At 48.9% G+C, this 19354-nt stretch overlaps 1 protein-coding gene, 1 non-coding gene and 1 pseudogene across 2 annotated transcripts; 1 reads left to right on the top strand and 2 right to left on the bottom strand.

Moving 5' to 3' along the window:
- Nucleotides 1-493: 493 nt before the first annotated feature.
- Nucleotides 494-5629, top strand: LOC136532860 (uncharacterized; annotated as a pseudogene).
- A 194-nt stretch (nucleotides 5630-5823) lies between these two features.
- On the bottom strand, nucleotides 5824-5895 carry TRNAQ-UUG (transfer RNA glutamine (anticodon UUG)). The gene has a single exon. It is a non-coding gene; the product is annotated as a tRNA-Gln (tRNA).
- A 2735-nt stretch (nucleotides 5896-8630) lies between these two features.
- On the bottom strand, nucleotides 8631-12007 carry LOC136532861 (G-type lectin S-receptor-like serine/threonine-protein kinase At1g34300). The gene has a single exon (XM_066525444.1). The coding sequence runs from the start codon at nucleotides 11553-11555 to the stop codon at nucleotides 9000-9002; it is 2556 nt and encodes an 851-aa protein (XP_066381541.1). The 5' UTR covers nucleotides 11556-12007; the 3' UTR covers nucleotides 8631-8999.
- Between the last annotated feature and the right edge of the window lie 7347 nt (nucleotides 12008-19354).

The raw sequence follows: 19354 nt of genomic DNA, 5'->3' as shown, positions 1-19354 counted from the left end.
TGCAGCTATAACAAATAGAGATAGAGACTACGATCGGGATTTCCTCGCCATTTGTTGGCTTGGCTGGGCCTCCGGATTCGGCCGGTTTATGTCTGCAACTGGACGACCCCGCCCGATGTCCGTCCATGCGTGCTAAGCAGCGACTGGGCCTGGTCCAGGCTCAGGCTGGGAGCTACCAAGATTTCGCCGCACGGGAGGCGCAGGACGGGCCACGTCGGCCCGCTGCCGGCTGCCGCACACTAACATCCCGACCCCACAGAAGATTCATCCAACTAAACCAATACTGACACGTGGGACCTGCCCCCACGCGCCACGAGTGGCTACGGTGCCTCCTCGCCTTCCCGCCACACATCCCCCACTCGCCTCTCACCGTCGCAACAGAAACAATCGCTTGTCGCCGTCGACCCAAGCCACGCCACCGACATGTGGGACCATACGGCAGGTCCCACTCGGCAGAGACTCCGGCGGTCCTTCGAGACAGCGAACGGCTCCCCGGTCACCGCGCGCGCCTCCTTCTCCTTCCTCGGCAGGTACAACACGACTCCCAGTGGCCAAGTAGACTCTCCGGCTCGACTCGAGCGCACGAGCGATGAGAACTCTCGCCTCGCCCGCCGCCTCCTTCCTCCCGGGGATCCCGAGCCCTAGCCCTCGCGCGCGCGCGCCTCCCCGTTCCGCGGCGGCCGCGCTCTCGCGGGCCCCTTCCGGTCGGCGCTCCGTCACCGCCGCCGCCGCGGCCGCCACCGGGGACCACTGGGGCGCCGACCACCAGCACTACCACGGAGGGCGCGCGGGCGCGTCGGAGGCCGGGCCCACCGGGTCGGCGCGCGGCGTCAAGTGCGACGTGGACGTGGTGTCGTGGCGGGAGCGGCGGGTGCTCGCGTCCGTGCCCGTGGCCGCCGACGTCGACACCCTGTGGCAGGTCATCACCGACTACGAGCGCCTCGCCGACTTCATCCCCAACCTCGTCCAGAGGTCCGCATTTCTTGTCTCGATTTGTCGCGTCTGAACTGTGATTGCACTGATGGTGGGGACTTCTGAAGGTGTCTGATTGGGGTCGTTTTGTTCGTGCTTGCTTGCAGTGGGACGATTCCGTGCCCGCATGAAGGGCGGATATGGCTGGAGCAGAGAGGCCTGCAGCAAGCGTTGTACTGGCACATTGAGGCGCGCGTCGTGTTGGATCTCCAGGAAATCCATGACTCCGTACGTGCTGTCGCAGATTGACTTCCATTAACTGCTAAATTGCAATGGAACAGTTTTGGAGTATCCAACATTTGACATCGCCGACAATGTTATGTCATTATGTGAAATGCCACTGAAAAGTACTAGTGGATGATCAGTTGGCCAGTCCATGAGAGTGTGAATGCAACCAGGGATGGTCATTGTGTTTTTTCAGCATGTGTTGATCTTCTTGCTTGGAGCTGCGCCATTGTGTTTCTCTCTGATATATTTCTTAGTTGTATGAGTTAGATTTAGCAAATCTGAAAAACGATGATGGATCCCCTCCATTTTCTATTCTATATTAAGTTATATTGCCTTACTTGATTATTCGTTCATGATTATGCTTTCAGATTAATGGGCGAGAACTCCATTTCTCGATGGTAGATGGTGACTTCAAGAAGTTTGAAGGAAAATGGTCCTTAAGATCTGGTCCAAGGTATGCATCTGATGATCATTTTTCTTTTCTCAGATAAGTGGGATGGGAGGTAAATCAATAAAGACATAAGTACGTGTATCTTATATACTAGTATACTACCTTATTTATTGCTTTTCTTTTGATGAACATCCAGCTTAAGTTCACTCACTAGCCCATGATGCACCAGACTAGCTCTCCAACTTCTTGTGAGCGAAGAAGATGATTAAGTCTAATATGCCCTATTTTGTTTTGTCTGCTAGCAGGTCCTCTAGTGCAGTTTTGCTGTATGAAGTTAATGTGATACCAAGATTTAACTTCCCGGCTATATTTCTTGAAAAGATTATAAGGTCCTGGATCTTCCTGTAAATCTTGGTGGCCTTGGCTTGTAGAGCGGAGAAAAGATTTATCTGGAAAATCAAAGTTGTGGTTCGAGAAAATTCTCTGTTGAGGACTTGAAGCCATCATCTACTTCTTCTCAGCTTGATAAATTACATAGTACGACAGTTGATACTTCTTCTATAAGTTCAAAGAAGCACCTCCCACTTCTTGGTGTTAGCAGTGTGCTTCCATCACCTGCTTCTGAATTGATTAGCAAATGGGGTGTATATGGAAACGTATGCAGAATTGATAGGCCTTGCGTGGTAGATGAGATCCATCTTCGAAGATTTGATGGCATGTTGGTAATTTACTAAACTTATATCATTACTTATTGGATTCTTAGCCATCAAGGGAAGGGCATTGAAGTTTGTCTTATCCTGTGATATGGTGTGCGTGAAGGAACATGAGGGGGCTCATAGGTGTGTTTTTGCTAGTATCACTGTGAAAGCACCAGTTCGAGAGGTATGGAATGTTCTCACGGCATATGAGAATTTGCCCGAGTAAGTAGTTCTATCTTTCCACAATCTTTTGAGTTCACATTCTTATTTTATTACAGGTATGATCTAACAAAAATCATTTGATAGATTCGTACCAAACCTGGCTATCAGTAGGATTGTTCTTCGTGATAATAACAAGGTCCGCATAATGCAGGTAGAATATGTGGTTCTCTTCTGTCGTATTTTGTGGTTAACTGTTTTACTAGAACATATGAAGTAGGCCTGGCTTAGGTTGTCCTTTGTTTTTACTACACAGCATAAAAAAGTCATGAAGTCAGACACAGTTTTCTCATGTGTCCTGGTTTCGGTTCACTCGATTGTTTTTCATTGTGCTCATCTGAAAGAAAGTTCTGTAAATTCAGTCTGATAGTCTTTGTTTTCTTTTTCAAGCATTATATCTTTTGAAATCGTTTTTCTAGGAGGGTTGCAAAGGCCTGCTGTATATGGTCCTTCATGCCCGTGTTGTTATGGATCTTCGTGAAAAATTTGAGCAAGAGATCAGGTTTGAACAAGTTGAGGGTGATTTTTACTCGTTTAAAGGGAAATGGCGCTTAGAACAACTTGGGGATCAGCACACCCTGTTGAAGTACATGGTTGAGACTAAGATGCATAGGGACACCTTTCTCTCTGAGTCTATCCTTGAAGAGGTAAGCCATATATGCATTTTCTTTAATTCATATAACATTTTACTTGTTAGCTTAAGATGGTTAAAGTAGGCTTTTATGTGCACACTGTATTCTGTTTTGGTTATACAAGTGCTTTGCATGGTAATGGGTATATACTTCATGCCTTCTCAGATGGTATAAGCTCAGGGACGTAGCCAGCGGTGGGGCTAGGGGGGCTTCAGCCCCCCCTACCCATCCTGAGCACGTGGAGTTTTCCTAAATCCTCCATTAAAATTTTATGCATACATGTATTAGGTAGGAGGGGCTAAGGTTAAGAAAAGATAAAAAAATCTCTATTCTTTTGTTCAGCCCCTCCTAAATTTTTTTCTGGCTTCGTCACTGTATAAGCTTATTATAGTTAAATTTTCGTATTTGGTTGGTTTAAACTTAATTATCTCTAAAGAACCTAACAGGGATCGGTTTTCCATTTTCTTGGTGGCTTACGCCTCTCAAATATCCAAATTACAAACATGAAGGTATTTTAACAGGATTTGTTTTACAAGTCATGTTGTATCTTCAGCTCTTCAAATTTCCAGGTGATACATTCTGTCGCAGTTAGGACACCAAAAAATTTTATCATGGTTTCTGACATTTTTTACTTGCTTTTGACAATAGGCCGATTTTTTCGTGCTCTTACTTGGATTAATTGTATGTGGTGCCTTGATGGTTATTTCAGCTGAATGCTTTGATAAAGTTTAATGTCTTTAGAGATAGTAAAGCAGGCTATTCATTTTCATCAATCTGTTACAGGTCATATATGAAGATCTTCCATCAAACTTGTGTGCAATCCGTGATTATATTGAAAAGGCTGGAGCCAAGGGTAGCAACTCCACAGCTAATTCTGATGTGTCCATAGACCCAGATGCTTATCATGCTGAAAGCAGCCAATCTGAGCAAGCATCTGTGTCTTGCTCATCCAGTACCATGAAGCAGAGACCAAAAGTCCCAGGGTTGCAAAAGGACATTGAGGTCCTAAAATCAGAGCTTGAGAATTTCATTGCAGAGTATGGTCAGTATGGTTTCATGCCTAAGAGAAAGCATCTCCGGTCTCATGGAAGGGTGGATATTGAGAAGGCAATAACACGTATGGGTGGGTTCCGGAAGATTGCCAGCATAATGAACCTTTCTCTTTCTTACAAAAATCGAAAACCAAGAGGCTATTGGGATAATCTGGAGAACTTGCAAGAAGAGGTAATAATACTATATATCTTTAGCTCCCTCCTGTGCTTATCAGATATCCATTCTAGCACAAGAATACAGGTATAACCATGTTTTTTAATCTCTGAATAGTTTTGCGCTGTATATTGCAAATAGAGTTAAAACTTGTCCCCTCATATTTCGAGTATGAATGAAAGCTAGCACTCTGTGACTCTGTCCATTGAATTTTATAACATCATATGCTGTATTCAACATTTTTCTTCAACTTTTGACATCAGTATCTGATCACTATATACAGATCAGCCGGTTCCAGAAAAGTTGGGGGATGGATCCTTCTTATATGCCAAGTAGAAAATCTTTTGAGAGGGCAGGTAATATCTGTAGCCCATTGTTGGAAAATGAAAAAAAAAAGTATTGTGGCACTTTCATGCTACTGTTTTATTCATTTTAGCACAAGTGTCTTTAGCTTTATACCATCATTACATGCTCCTGTTGTCAGGTTAGACGTGCAAGTTAGATTGGTACCGTGTCATGAAGTTTCCTTGTCTGGCTTTTGAAATGATTTTCATGCTCTGTTGGTAGGTCGTTACGACATTGCTCGGGCATTGGAAAAATGGGGTGGGGTGCAGGAGGTTTCACGCCTTCTCTCTCTTAAACTAAGACGTCCTAGAAGGCAAGGCGACTTGGATGATGAGAGCCAGTCTGAATCCCCATCTGAGATGGCAAAGAAGCACGGGGTGAAACCTGATAAAGGCAATGTTTCCCCAGATGCCCAGAAATGGCTCCTGAAGCTGAAGGATTTGGATGTCAACTGGGTCGAATACTAGATTAAGCTTTGAAAAAAGATATGCTCTCTCATTGTTAGCTTAACTCTTTCCCTTCTTCGGAGGTGATCTGGATTCTCGAAGCATTCCAACAAAGACGCCGCAAATTGTGTACAGAAAAGAGCGGTATACGCCGCAAATTTTAGAAGCGCGGGCAACAGGTTTTCTTGTCAGTAATCACGACTCTTGGTTACTGCGTATCTAGAACTGTTGACTATACTAACAGTAACAGCTTTGTTGTGGTCAAATTGATCCGTGGATTTGACAAAGACTAGCCACTAAACGCAAAACGGGTGTGCGATTTCGTGTTTGAGTCAGCCTTGCCTTTCAAAGCAGGTGGTCACCGCTGGGTTAAACCGTGGTGTTCACAGGTCGGTCGCCAACTTTGTTAGTGATGATGTAAGTTGACCTGGCCCTTTTGTTTTGACACGGAAAAGAGAAGGTTACCATCCAGAAACAGTTTCAGTCGGCACGTTTTACATTACATTGGTCTCAATCAGGCACACCTACATGCTTACATTCCCTGTTGCTGCTTGGCAAGATGGGTTACTTTTAATGTGTCGATTTTTTTTGGCTAATTTGGCTATTAGCATGGCGGGTCTGTATGAGAAAACAGCTAATTAGAACCTTAATTTTAAAGACAAAAAAAAAACCAAGGTAAAATTATGAGGTTCCACCGGGATTCGAACCCAGGTCGCCAGATTCAAAGTCTGGAGTGCTAACCACTACACTATGGAACCATTTCTGTCATTTGGGTTAACATTAAATTATAAGTAAAAAACCGGATGGCGAAACGAACAGCCTTGGTTATGGCCGGACTCCATGGACATGGACTGGGTTAGCTTGCACTGAAGATTCCGGTTTGTTTGTTGGGCGAGACAGCATTTCTCAGAGCACGTGCGCACAGGAAGGACTCCGAAATTACCAAATGCACCAGACCTACTCTTTCCCTATCTGAATCTGAATTAAACACACCCGCGTACTGTCACTCTGGGTCTTTGGCCGATGGCTTTGCAGTAGTACGTTCCAATCAGATCGTAGCCCTGAATTAGGGTTCGATCCGAAAAGCAAGAGGCCAGTGCAAGAACAGCTCTGCCCTCATCAGTCATCATAAATCCACCCGTACCGTCGTACTGAACGCTCCCACCTGTTCGTTTAGTTATGATATAGTGTTTTTCTCTCATAATAAAATAGCATCAGCCGATTTATAAGCCGCAGTGGTATACCCAGCATGACGGCACGAGCCTGACTCACATGCGCCATGTGTTGCAACTTGCAGTTGCCTCCCCGGCTGCGATTGCAGGGCAGGGATGGCGGCTTGGCGCAAGATGCCTTTACCTTTCCCTGAGCTGACGAGGGTGGGGCCGATCAATAGCATGTTCGTTTCGGCTTAATTAACTTATAAATCATGACCTAAAGTACTACTAGCTGGTTTGGTGTGAAAGAAAAATACTGTTTAAACCATAAATTATAAATGAGATACAAATAATCGAGCCGAAACGAACAGCCCGCTAGCCGGTGACCAGCACCATCTCCCCCGCCATCTCTCGCGTCCTTTCCCTGAGCTGACTAGCTGGCTGGGCTGGGTCTCGAGTCACTCCGAGTGTGCTGCGACTGTGTGGCTGCCTGAGTGGCTATCTGACACTGGGATTTTTTGTGGATGCGTGTTTAGCACCAGCTTCGGACACCTCTTTTGGATTATCCACAACAGTCACAGTGATTGCGCACCGTAGCACGCATTGGGCAACTGCAAACGACGGCATTATACTGAGCTTTCTGCAGACTGCAGGCCAAGGAAACGGAGGAGCAGATGGAGTGGCCAAGTACATTTCACGTCGATATGTCTATGTCTATCAGAACGTTCAGTGTGTCTCTGGGAGTGTGTCTCTGGGCTTCATCTTTGGCAAGGATCCAATCCAATTCGGTACCTGAAACTTCATGATTACGAACTGAAAAACCGAGTTAGCTCGGTTTTCTTTTTCAGATTCCAAGGCTTTCTTATTATTATCATCATCATCTGGTGACATCATTATTACTATAGTTACAAGCCACGCTAGCAACTTGACAAGCAGCCCTGTTCGGTTGGCTGGTTTGTATCGTTGCTGGTTGGTTTGTATAAGACAAAAATATTGTTCCGAATGAAAATTTACGATCGTTTACAATAAGCCACAGCCAAACGAACAGGCTGAAGGTCCACGACGGCCTCACATCACAAGCACTACCCAGCCAGACATCAGGGCTTCAGGAGAGTAGCCTCGGCTCTTGAGGCTCTCCACGGCGTCCCTGTCTCCCTGATGATCTTCTCCATGGGGGTGACCTGAAGCCCCAGCGCAATGAGCTTCTTGGACCCCACCTCCTCTCTCACCAGCCCAGGCTGGGTGTCCTTAGAGAACCTGCAGGTAAAGCAACAGCACAAGGTGAGAGACTTATCACCATCGACACCTAAATTTCAGTCGATTTTCTTGGTGAAAACTGAAAGCAATGCGTGGTTTCGCGTACTTGGGCAATTTGTAGTTCGGGTAGAGCTCGGCGACTTTGGCAGCGAAGTCGCTCCAGTGACAGATGGACTGGACACACATGTGCCTCCCTGAGCGCCATGGCAACATCTTCGACGTGCACTGCCCTACGAAGAAATCGGCATACCCCTCTGTGCAGCCTGCACGGGTAGAAATTTTGGCCGGTTTCAGCCAGGGCTTATTAGTCATGATATGGTCCTGTTCGTTTCTTTTATAATCTGTCTTTTTCAACTTGTTTTTTCAGCGGGAACAATATTTTTATCTCACAGCCAATCAGGCGGAACAGTGTTTCGGCTTGTTTTTTTAGCGAAGCAAACGGGCCACAGTGTTTTTCTGTCACACCAAACCAGCACCAGCCGATCTTATCAGCCTATAAACCGACCAGCGAACAGATGAGAAAATGTGACGAATGCAATAGCATTGATCCGCACAGAAGCTGACGGAGATGTTTGGCTGAAAGATCCTGCTCGTGTTCTAGAACATAGAATTCCGGCAGTGTGGCGACTGGTGACTTGGTGAGACGTGAAACACAGGAGACCCGCAACAGTTTTTCTCTAGAAAAAACAAAAAGGAGAAGTGCAACAGTGTTCAGTACTGACCGTCGGTCTAACAGTACCATTATTAGTATCAAACCAACAGTGATTCATAAAAGCTAAATCTTGTAATCGATGTGGGCCAATAGTGATTTTTTATACATACGTATTAAGATGCTTGGTCTGATTTTGAAATTGTCCTTGAGTTTTTTATGTTGTTTTTATTGTAAAATGATGGATCTCCTTCGCTAACTTTCTAATTATGAGTACGAAAATTGAAAGACATGAAACTTCTAACAGCTCAGCATTATTATTATGTATTTATTTATTATGCAATCTATTTGCCTGTGTGAGCTGTTCCGAACTTCCCTTGATGTGGGAAACATTTTTTTTTTAAAAAAACTACTGCATCTGTTTTTGAAACAAACCTGTAAGTCCATACTAAAACATGCCGGTTATTTTGTACAAATTGCAGTGCTCAATATCAAGCTCAATATGAATTTGATGCTTACAATTACATACTATTGGCATATGGAAGCCACAATACCAGTGAAAGATCATTTTGTTCCGCCGCCAAGGTTCGCCAGCCAGAGCTTAGAGCAAATTCAGCGAATCACCATCATTTCCCTAATCGCTCTACAAATCTGTACACTTTCCTCTTCCTAGGAATGGATGACAGAAGCAGGCATTCTGCCTGCCTGCGTGTTTCAGCTCAGCGCCTTCACTTTGTTTTGCTATCCATTTCGCGGGATGATGATCTCTGCCATGGATGGATGAGGATGACGCACACGCGCCTTACATCGTCATGTACGGCTGCGGCGACAGCAGCTGCCGCGACACGCGTTCACGGTTCCTGGCCGACTCGGAGCGGCCCAGCGCCATCTCCTGCTCCAGGTTCGGCGATGGCGCGGGCGCGACCGGGGCCCCCGACGAGACGACCGTCGAGACCATGCTGGAGCTGACGCCGCTGGTGGCCGTGGTGGTGCTCAGGAAGCTGTCGGACGACTTCGGGGGCGGCGGCCTCTCGAGCTCCATGACCCCTTCCAGCATCTGCACCACCTTCCCCATGGACGGGCGCTGCGCCGGCTGCTCCTGGATGCACCAGAAGCTCACCTGCAGCGCGCGCTCCACCTGCGCCATGTCGAGGTCCTCCGCGGGAAGCCTCCTGTCGACGATGCCGGCGAGGTTTCCCCTCTCGTACTCCTCGTACGCCCACACCGAGAACTTCTTCCGCCCGGTCTCCTCCGACACGTCGAAGTTGCGGCGGCCGCTGACGGTCTCCAGCAGCACCATACCGTAGCTGTACACGTCGGACTTGACCGTGATGGGCAGGTTGGCCAGCCACTCCGGCGCCAGGTAACCCCTGGTGCCGCGCACGCTGGTGAGCGTGCGGTGGCGGTGGTCCTTGGGGTTCACCAGCTTGGCCAGCCCGAAGTCGGAGACCTTGGCGTTGAAGTGCTCGTCCAGGAGGATGTTCTCGGGCTTGATGTCGCAGTGCACGATGCAGTCGCGGCACTCCTCGTGCAGGTACGTGATGCCCCGCGCCGTGCCCACGGCCACGGTGAACCGCGTCGGCCACGGCATCTTCCCGTCACCGAAGAGGAACGCGTCCAGCGAGCCGTTCTTCATGAACTCGTACACCAGCAGCCGGTGTCGGCCCTCGGAGCAGAAGCCGATGAGGCGGACCAGGTTGAGGTGGTGCGTGCTGCTGATGGTGGCCACCTCCATCCGGAACTGCTTCTCCCCCTGCTCGATCCCCTCCAGCTGCTTCACCGCCACCACCGTCCGGTTCGCCAGTACGCCGCGGTACACGGCGCCGAACCCCCCCGCGCCCAGCTTCTCCTTGAACCCCTTGGTGGACCGCTGCAGCTCGCGGTGCGAGAACTGCACGGGCGCGCCCGACGCGTACTCCAGCAGCGCGTACTGCGCCGACGCCGGACCGTACTTGGGGCTGTGCCGGCACAGGAACCACCACAGCGCCGACTCGCAGAGCACCAGACCGGACACCACGCCCAGGACCACGACCGCGACGACCCAGGCGCGGACACCGGGGCCGCCGCGCGAGTTCACGCCCGCAGTGCTGCCCGGGACCGGGTTGGGCAACGGCGGGTAGCAGACCTTGACGAAGGACGTGCTGGGCAGCGCGGCCGACTGGTAGCCGCTCACGAAGTTGGAGACCTTGAGGAAGCAGAGGCCCGAGCCGTCGGAGAGCGCGGTGGACGCGACGCAGGAGCTTCCCGAGAGGCAGTTGAGGCGGCAGGCGGTGATGCCGACGAAGAACTGCTCCGTGGTGATCTCCGGCGGGTAGGTGAGGAACTGTGTGTTGTCGAGCTGGAGCATGGTGGAGTTGCCGGGGCAGCTGTTGAGGTCGACCTTGCGCGTGCACCCGCCGCGCGGCTTGGAAGGGTCGGTGAGCTGGAAGTTCTGGGACGGGCACCCGCACACGGGCGCCGTGCCGTTGTAGCTGCACACGCCCATGTTGCCGCAGTAGCCGAACACCTGGCACTGGTCCGCCACCGCCGACCACTGCTCCGTGGGGGCGTTGCTGCCCCGGGCGGCGCTGTAGGCGCGGAAGTTGCCGTCCTCGTCGAGGCGCACGAACCGCATCATGTCGCCGCTCTCGCCGTAGTTGCTGCTGTAGGCGACGACGACGGGGGAGGTGAGGGTGCCGTCGGTGAGGGACACGATGCCGTTGGTCTGCATCGTGAGCGTGGGCGCGCTCAGCGTCCTGTTCCCCGTGAAGGAGGTGTTGTACCCCTTGTTGAAGTAGGTGACCGTGGTGGCGGCGCTGGTCCACCGGAGCGTGAGGTTGCCCGTGCCCTTGTCGACGGAGAAGACGTAGGAGCCCGAGGTGAGGTTCATCCCGGAGGTGAAGTTCTGCGACATCACCACCGTGTCCGTGGGGTGGTCGAACGACTGCCACAGCGTGGCGCCGCGGGAGTCCTTGAGCACGAGGTTTCCGCTCTCCTGGACGGCCGCGGCGGACACGTTCTGGCCCCCCGTGTTGGACGACCAGAGCACGGCCCCGGAGCCGTTGACGAGCTGGAGGTCGCCGTTGGACGAGAGGCGGAGCGAGCCCCCCAAGTCAACGGCGGCGCCGGCGCCCGCGGACCAGACGGACACGCCGCCGGCGTATGAGATCGCGGCGACGAAGAGCGACGGGGAGGACGCGGGCGCCGTGAAGCCGAGCGAGAAGGTGTTGTTGGGCGACGTCCACGTCGCCGAGTTGCCCGGCGACAGGGTCGACCCCACCGGCATGTCCGCGCCGCGGGACAGCAGCGGGAGGAGGAGGAAGAAGAGGAAGCAGCCGAGGGCCGCAAGGTGCCCGGAGCTTCGCCGCAAAGGCCGCATCTTTCCGGCGCTTCGGGGGCGGCCGTCTCCTCTGATTCGTTTAATCCTTTCTTTTCTCGGATGGAGATGGCCGATGGCAGACGGAGAGGCAGCTAGCCATCAAGGCAGCCAACCCCACCTGCAATTGGCAATCGGGCGCGTGAATCTGGTCTTGGCACGAGGGGGAGGGATCGAGAGGAGGAAGGAGGTGGGAGGGAGGGAGTTGGACTGACCGGGCTGGTAGAACAGTGGAGGAGACCGGGACCGGGAGAGGCAGAACGAAGCAAGTTGTGCTAGAAAATGTCAAGCGTTAGTGACTGACTGACAGTGACGCACACTGCCCGCCCCCTCCTCCAACAGTCCAAATGTGAGATCAAACCTCCCGTTCCTTGTCGACAGCGTTGACAGTCCATTAAGCCACGCTTCCAGCTGCTGTGTTTCGACCACAGGAGACGAGAAGAACTTTCCACTTCGCATCTGACGAAATCCTCAGGGATTCTCTCTTGAGCATGATGATGCTCTGTAATACGCTCTGCTCAGGACCAGGTCTTCTAATGCGGCGTTTTACGGTAGCAGCACGGCGATGGCAGTGCTGGAGGCGTATCATGAATGGCAATCGCCACCGTCCAAGGCAGGTATCGACGGCCCTGATGATGGGATGGTGCCTTGGTGGTGGGCCTTAACCCGGTTCTGGGCTCGGCTGGTTGTGTGCCGCGTGGTGGCCTGGTTGGTGGGTGAGTCAATGTCAACATTGGCGGCTTAGCAAAAAGATAGACGCTCACCCTCATCTGATGCCTTCCTTGTGTTTTCTTTTTTTTTTTCTCTCCACATCTCCACAGATTATTAGGAGCTCAGCATTTTCCTCTGTATTTGTTGCGCTGTACACCATTCGGTACCGCTGTTGTTTTCTCCTTCTAGGTGACTAGGACTATCCTTTTGTAAAATGGGCAACAACAGTTGGGTTCATATGATACCCCTGATGTTAATTAATTGTGATCATAATCTCAGATCCATTACGGATTGATGGGCCAGCGTGCATTAGGGCAATCACAATGGTCTATTTACGGTAGTTTCTATCTCTATTAATTATCATAACAGCTGAGTTTTTTTCCTAATGTGGCAAAGAAGTTAATGTAGAGAGAGTAAAAACAGAGAAACGGTTTCTACTTTTGGATTATTTTGATCTAGGCCATTACAATTCTTCGAGTTTTGAGAAACGCCATTATAGTTCACTTATTTGGAGATCTACCATTACAATCTTATCTCTCCTTCGTCCATGCCATTTCCTACGGCTGGCACGTACAAGGCCCACTGGTCAGACACGTATGTCTACGGGAAGACATACGGACGTCAAGTCCATGTCTTCTCCGTCAGACCGAGCGCGCCCAGGTGCGCGTGCGAACAGCTGCCGCGCGGGAGCGTGTGCGAGCAACCAACGCCGCCACCACCGCGGGCGCGCACAAGCACCTGCAGTCCGAGCATGCCGACGCCGACGTGTTCGTCCATCAGTCGAAGCGCCGGTCGCGCCAGGCGGAGACGGAGAAGATGGCGCGGTCCTGCCAGCACAGGAAGAAGGCGACCTTCTCCTCGCGAACCTTGAAGCCATCGCAGCCGAACCACTACGCCGCGCGCCGCGCCTGGAGCAGCGCGTAGTAGCTGAGCGGGACGCGAGCGAAACCCGCCCCTTCCATCCGCGCCGCCCAGCGGTCCAGCCACTCGTGCCACTTGTTCGTGTCCCCGCCTTTGCCGTTGCTGCTCTGGTGGTGGTGGTGGCAGCCGTCCTTGCCGGAGCTGTCGTCGTCGGAGGCTAGGAGGCAGTGCAACTGCACGCTGGAGGTGATGGCGAGCGCCTCGCCGGTCTTCATGCGACAGCCGTAGAAAATGGCATGAACGCGGAAAAAATGAAATTATAATGGCAAATCTTCGAATAGGTGAATTATAATGGCGTTTCTCAAAACTAGAAGAACTGTAATGGCCTAGATCAAAATAACCCTTTCTACTTCACGGAACCGCGTCTTCGCTAGCACGAACACGAAGAAACTAGCCGCACCGCGTTGGGGAGAAACTAGTAGTTTCTAGTGGCTCCATCCGGATCCACTGCTCCGCCGTCGTTGGGCAAAATCGTCACGCGCGAGACGCATCGAGCCCGCCTGCTCACTCCTGCCTCCGCAAAATCCTCCACGCGCATTCTTGCGGGGTGGTGTGGAGCGAGGCGTAGAAGGGGAGGGTGTGCCCGGCTGGGGCGGAGGTGAATGGGAGAGGAAGCTCGACGGGGTTCTTGCGCGGCGGCCGGTGTTGAGCAGGAATCGTCTGCCCTGCGATCGGCCACCGAGTGGGCGTGCTACACTATGAAAACCGCAAATAGACTGAGGCCCCGTTTAGATGCGGAAATTTTTGGCTTTTGGCTACTGTAGCACCTTTCGTTTGTATTTGGCAAAAATTGTCCAATTATGGACTATTTAGGCTTAAAAGATTCGTCTCGTCAATTACAGGCAAACTATGCAATTAGTTATTTTTTTACCTACATTTAATGCTCCATGCATGTGCCGCAAGATTTGATGTGACGGAAAATCTTGAAAATTTTTGGATTTTGGGTGGGATCTAAAGAGGGCCTGAATGGATGTTGGAAAACTTAGGGGGTGTTTGTTGCTCCTCCAAAACTTTAATCTATGTCCTATCAAATATTTAGACACATGCATAGAGTATTAAATATATTCTAATTATGAAACTAATTTCATAGTTTGTGACTAATTTACGAGACGAATCTTTTAAGTCTAATTAGTCCATAATTTGACAATGTGGTTCTACAGTACGCTAATGACGGATTAATTAGAATACTACGTTCTTCCTCCCTTTTCTGTACGGCAAATCTTTATTACCTCGAGTGATTCTGGCGCTCCTGTCACTCGATCTGCTGGCCGTCGATCCTGCGCTTCAACGGAGGCGATGTACCAAGCGCTCGCGGGGTCCAAGGTGGCAGGGTGGTCTCGCATAGGACTTCTTTCCCTGTGTAGGTAGCTTTTAATGCAATCGGCAGCATGTTGCTCACATTCAAGCGTCTGTCTCGAAATCCTGCTGCTCCGCCCCTCGTCTCTCTCCAATCCTGCGTTCTTTGTCGCTGAGCTGGGAGGCATCTTCTGCTATGCGCGGCCTGACCTCCCTGCTTCTCACGGCCGGTGGAGCGCGAGGGCGTTCGGCTGGTGTATTGAAGAGGAGTAGATTTTAGATGGTTCTTGATGATTTAATAATATTATGTTCTGCGGCAGGTGCATGTAGGTTGCTCACGTAGCAGTTGCTGTACCGCTGTTTAAATTCACCCACGCAAATTAATCTCACAAATTCACAAAGTCACCATGACTGGTTTTAGTGAGGGATATGAGATAGTCTCTCTAGTTAATTTATTCTAAAAATTTGTAAAAGCCTTAGATTTGTTGGCAGGTGACATTGCTGTATATAAATATATATAGACTTTTTAATACTTAACAATTTAAAGGCACACATCTTCGTACGCTAGTTTTATGCTTTGTGTGGCAGAGCTTCGGCCGGTTTCGACTCAAGCTTCTCTATCTGTCTTTTCAAAATGAACTACTAATCGCCTAATTGGCACTGTTAGCTTCTCTTATAATTTATTTTTTCAGCTGATTTTTTCAGCTGGAATAATATTTTTCTCTCATAACAAATCAACCGAAACAGTGTTTTGACTTGTTTTTTCAACGAAACGAATGGAGCCATTGACGAAGTCACTATTTTTTTGTAGACTCCTTTTGTGTACTGTAGCAATGGCCTGACCTATTCAGCTGGTATTAAAGCCGACTGATAAGCCGATTGAAGTTGATTTATTATGAAAAAAATACTGTAGATTTTAACTGATAAGCCGGCTGATAAGTTGAAGGGAACATGCCGCTATGCTGCAGGTGCTCAGAAGGTCTGGTTGGAGACCGATTGAAAGACCTGATGCGCCTGTGGAACGAAAGTATCAATCAGAAATCGGCTGTGGTTTCGGTCCTGCGGGAGGTCCGGGATTTGAGCTTGTGCTTTCAAGCTTTTAAATTTTCTTTCATTAATCCAAAATGTAATAGAGTAACTCATACATGGGCAAAGCAGGTCACAGATGATGCACAGTCCGGTTGGCACATGTTAGCCCGACTTGCATTGAGAACCTGATGATCGCAGATTGTAATTCGGGAACTATTTGAAGAATGAATCTCCCTAGTCATGGAAGAAGAAGAAGAAGAAGAAGAAGAAGAAGAAGAAGGAGGAGGAAGAGGAGGAGGAGGAGGAGGAGGAGGAGAAGAAGAAGAGAAGAGTTTTGCCATCGTCATTTTAACTGTACTTTGTTTGTACCCACGAGAGCCCGTGCCGAGACCCCTTACATTACAGGCGTCAACGAATTCGACTCCCGCGTATATATAGATTACATATAGAAGAAAAAAACCACGAGGCACGGCCGAAGGCAAGAAGAACCGATCGACGAAGAAAAGCAAAGGAAGGGTGGACGACCGTTGAAATAGTGGGGTCTTTGTGTTATTTTTTCATCTAATATAAAAGTGTTATTTTTTCCCTCGAATAAAATTCCTTTCTCCCATTTTATATTTTAGAAAAAAAAATGTCCGGTGTTCTCAGGATTGGAGCATGGGATAAACAAATAAAATAAATGAAGAGTTATCAAGTGCTCAAAATAAATAGAGGCAGTTCGGCTTACCCCATATCCGGCTTGTTCGGCTTCTTTTTTCAATTGGAATAATGTTTTTCTCTCACAACATTTCAGCTAGAACAGTGTTTTCAGCCAATTTTAGCCAAGAGTCAGGCCCTGTTCGGCTTACCCCATATTTGGTTTGTTCGGTTTTTTTTCAGTCGAAACATTATTTTTCTCTCACAATAATTCAGCCAGAACAGTGTTTTTCAGCCAATTTCAGCTAAATTTTAGATCAGCGAACAGAGCCTGAAACCGAACGGGGCCAGACTCGACAATGTAACTGCTCGCAGTCTTGCTTCTAATCAGACGCATGTTCCTTCCTGTTCGTTTAGCTCTATCCTCTTCCAGTCTTCTTGGGAGCCTTTCTCCCTTCTAAGTGTAATCTGTTCTTAATTTTAATACAAGTGCTTCTTATAAAAAATAAATAAAGAAAATGATCCAGTGGCACAGCCCACAAGAGGTCCACTGCCTTTCAGGAGGCTAGGCCGTCTTCTTTAAACGACCCAGTTACGCCTTAGAAAACTGAGCCGTGTGTCAGCATGCAGGAAACGGGTCGAAAAGTTGGAGCTCAGCACACCACACCGTTCAACAATCCATAATACTCTCGTCAACAGCTTCCCACTCGCTGACGGCCCGTCCGCGTCCCTTCTTCTATCTATTATCTATTTACATATATATACACCTAAAAAATAACTCATCCTCCCCGGCCCGTGTTAACCCCGCCCGCGTTAAAAAAAAGAATGCCGCAAGCACCTTTAGGGTAGATGGGGCAGAGGATGAGAAAAAGAAATAGAAGACAAGAAAGGGTTCCAGATATAAAAGTGCAAGAGGGAAAGAAAAGGTGAAAGAATCTAAATTGAATTCGAGAAATTCGGGCATTCCTCGTGTAAAAGTTCAACCCATGTTGGGCCTCTACTGCTAGGCTGGAATCCGCCTCGTGGACCTTTTGCGCCATGGGACTGGACATAAGTTGTATGCCAAATTTAGCAAGTGAAAGTTTTGGTTGGATCGGGTATAGTTTTTAGGACATGTCCTAATACCTGAAGGAATCTATGTGGATCCTGGCAAGGTGCAGGATGTGTTAAATTGGAAATCTTCAAAGTCAGTGCATCAGATTCGTCAATTCTTTGGTCTTACTGGTTATTATTGGCGCTTCATCCCTGAGTTCTCCAAAATAGCTCAACCGATGACCAAGTTGCTACAGAAGGATGTCAAATTTGTATGGAGTCTAGCTTGTGAAGAGGCTTTTTAAGCCCTGAAGAAGTTTCTTATCTCTGCTCATGTTCTTGCTCAACCAGATATTGAAAGGCCATTTGATGTGTATTGTGATGCATCTAGAACTGAATTAGGTTGCGTGCTTATGCAAGACGGACGTGTGATCGTTTATGCTTCACGTTAGCTGAAAAAGCACGAGTTGAATTATCCCACCCATGATTTAGAGCTGGCTGCAGTGGTGCACGCTCTAAAAATTTGGAGGCATTACCTGTTGAGAAATAAAGTACATATTTTTATGGATCATAAGAACCTCAAATATATTTTCACTCAATCCGAGTTGAATATGAGGCAACAGAGGTGGCTCGATGAAAGCTCTAGTTTGATTTTGGTGAATTGATGAAACCCTAAGTGCTAATCTAGTTTGTCAAAGTGATTATGAGATAGGTGGCACTACTTCAAGTGATGAAGAAATTGTGAAGATCATGATGATGGTGATGCCATGATGATGATCAAGCGCTTGGACTTCAAAATAATAAAGAGAAAAACAAAAGGCTCAGGGCAAAAGTATAAATGGTATGAGCTATTTTGTTTTGGTGATTAAGACACTTAGAGAGTGTAATCACATTTAGGTTCGATAGGCATACTATTAAGAGGGGTGAAACTCATATCGAAATGCGGTTATCAAAGTACCACTAGATGCTCTAACTCATTGCATATGCATTTAGGATCTAGTGGAGTGCTAACACCCTTGAAAATGTTTTATGAAAATACGCTAACATATGTGCACAAGGTGATACACTTGGTGGTTGGCACATTTGAGCAAGGGTTAAAAACTTCACCGGCTAAATATCCGCCCGTAGAGTGCGGACAGTCCGACGGTGCCACCAGCGCACTATACAGAAAAAACGAAGGTCACTATGAGTGACCGAACGCTGGTCTCAGAAGGACCGGTGTGTCCGGTCAGTAGAAGCACCAAAGACGCTGGCGTCGGTCTCTGACCGGACGCTGGAGGGCTGCATCTGGTCCCGCTGATGTGGCAGTGCACAGAGGAGACGGCGAGTGACCGGACGCTGGGTGAGTCCGGTCGAGCATGACCGGACACGTCCGGTCGTGATTTCTCGCTTCTAGATGCTTACTAGAAATGACCGGACACTGAGGTCCACCATCTGGTCACTTCACAGCAGCGCATCTGGTCATCACTTGACCATTGGGATCGAGCGCTCAATATTTGAAGAGAGGGGACACATGGTGTGCATCACACGACCGGACGTTGGGGTCCATCGTCCGGTCAATCTGACCGGAGCGTCCGATCGCCCCGTATTCAGTGCAGTGAGGAGCCCAATGACTCTATTCGTGGGTGCTCTCTATTTAAGCCCCATGATCGACTCAAGCTCACCCTCTTGACTATTTGCATTGATATAGTAACCTTGTGAGCTTAGCTAAAGCCCTCCCACTCATCTCCATCATAGATTCAACATCTTTGTGAGATTAGGAGTGAATCCAAGTGCATTATTTGAGTGTTTGCATATAGAGGCACTTGGTGTTCATATTTCACTGTAGAATTCGCTTGTTACTCTTGGTGGTTGCCGTCACCTAGATGGCTTTGAGCAGTGAGGATCGTTGAGCGGAGGTTGGTAATTGTCTCTGGCTCCGATCGTGGTGATTGTGAGGGGTTCTTGACCTTTCTTCGGTAGAGAGCCAAAAGGTACTCTAGTGAATTACTCATGGCTTGTGTGCTCATCATCTTGTGTTGATTGTGCGGCACCCTATTGAGGGTTTAGCGTGTGATGCCAATTAGCGCATGAACATCCAAGTGAGTGAATCATCATAACGAGAACGAGCTTGCCGACAAGCAAGTGAACCTCAGTAAAAAATCATTGTGTCATCATTTGATTCTGATGTGATTAGT

This window comes from Miscanthus floridulus, unplaced genomic scaffold (genome assembly GCF_019320115.1).
Source record: "Miscanthus floridulus cultivar M001 unplaced genomic scaffold, ASM1932011v1 fs_72_3, whole genome shotgun sequence".
NCBI lineage: Eukaryota > Viridiplantae > Streptophyta > Magnoliopsida > Poales > Poaceae > Miscanthus > Miscanthus floridulus.
Note: the sequence above shows the minus strand (reverse complement) of the source record. Positions and strands in the feature narration are given on the sequence as shown.

Coding starts and splice junctions, on each gene's coding strand:
- LOC136532861 (XM_066525444.1), bottom strand. CDS start 11,555: ATGCGGCCTTTGCGGCGAAGCTCCGGGCACCTTGCGGCCCTCGGCTGC.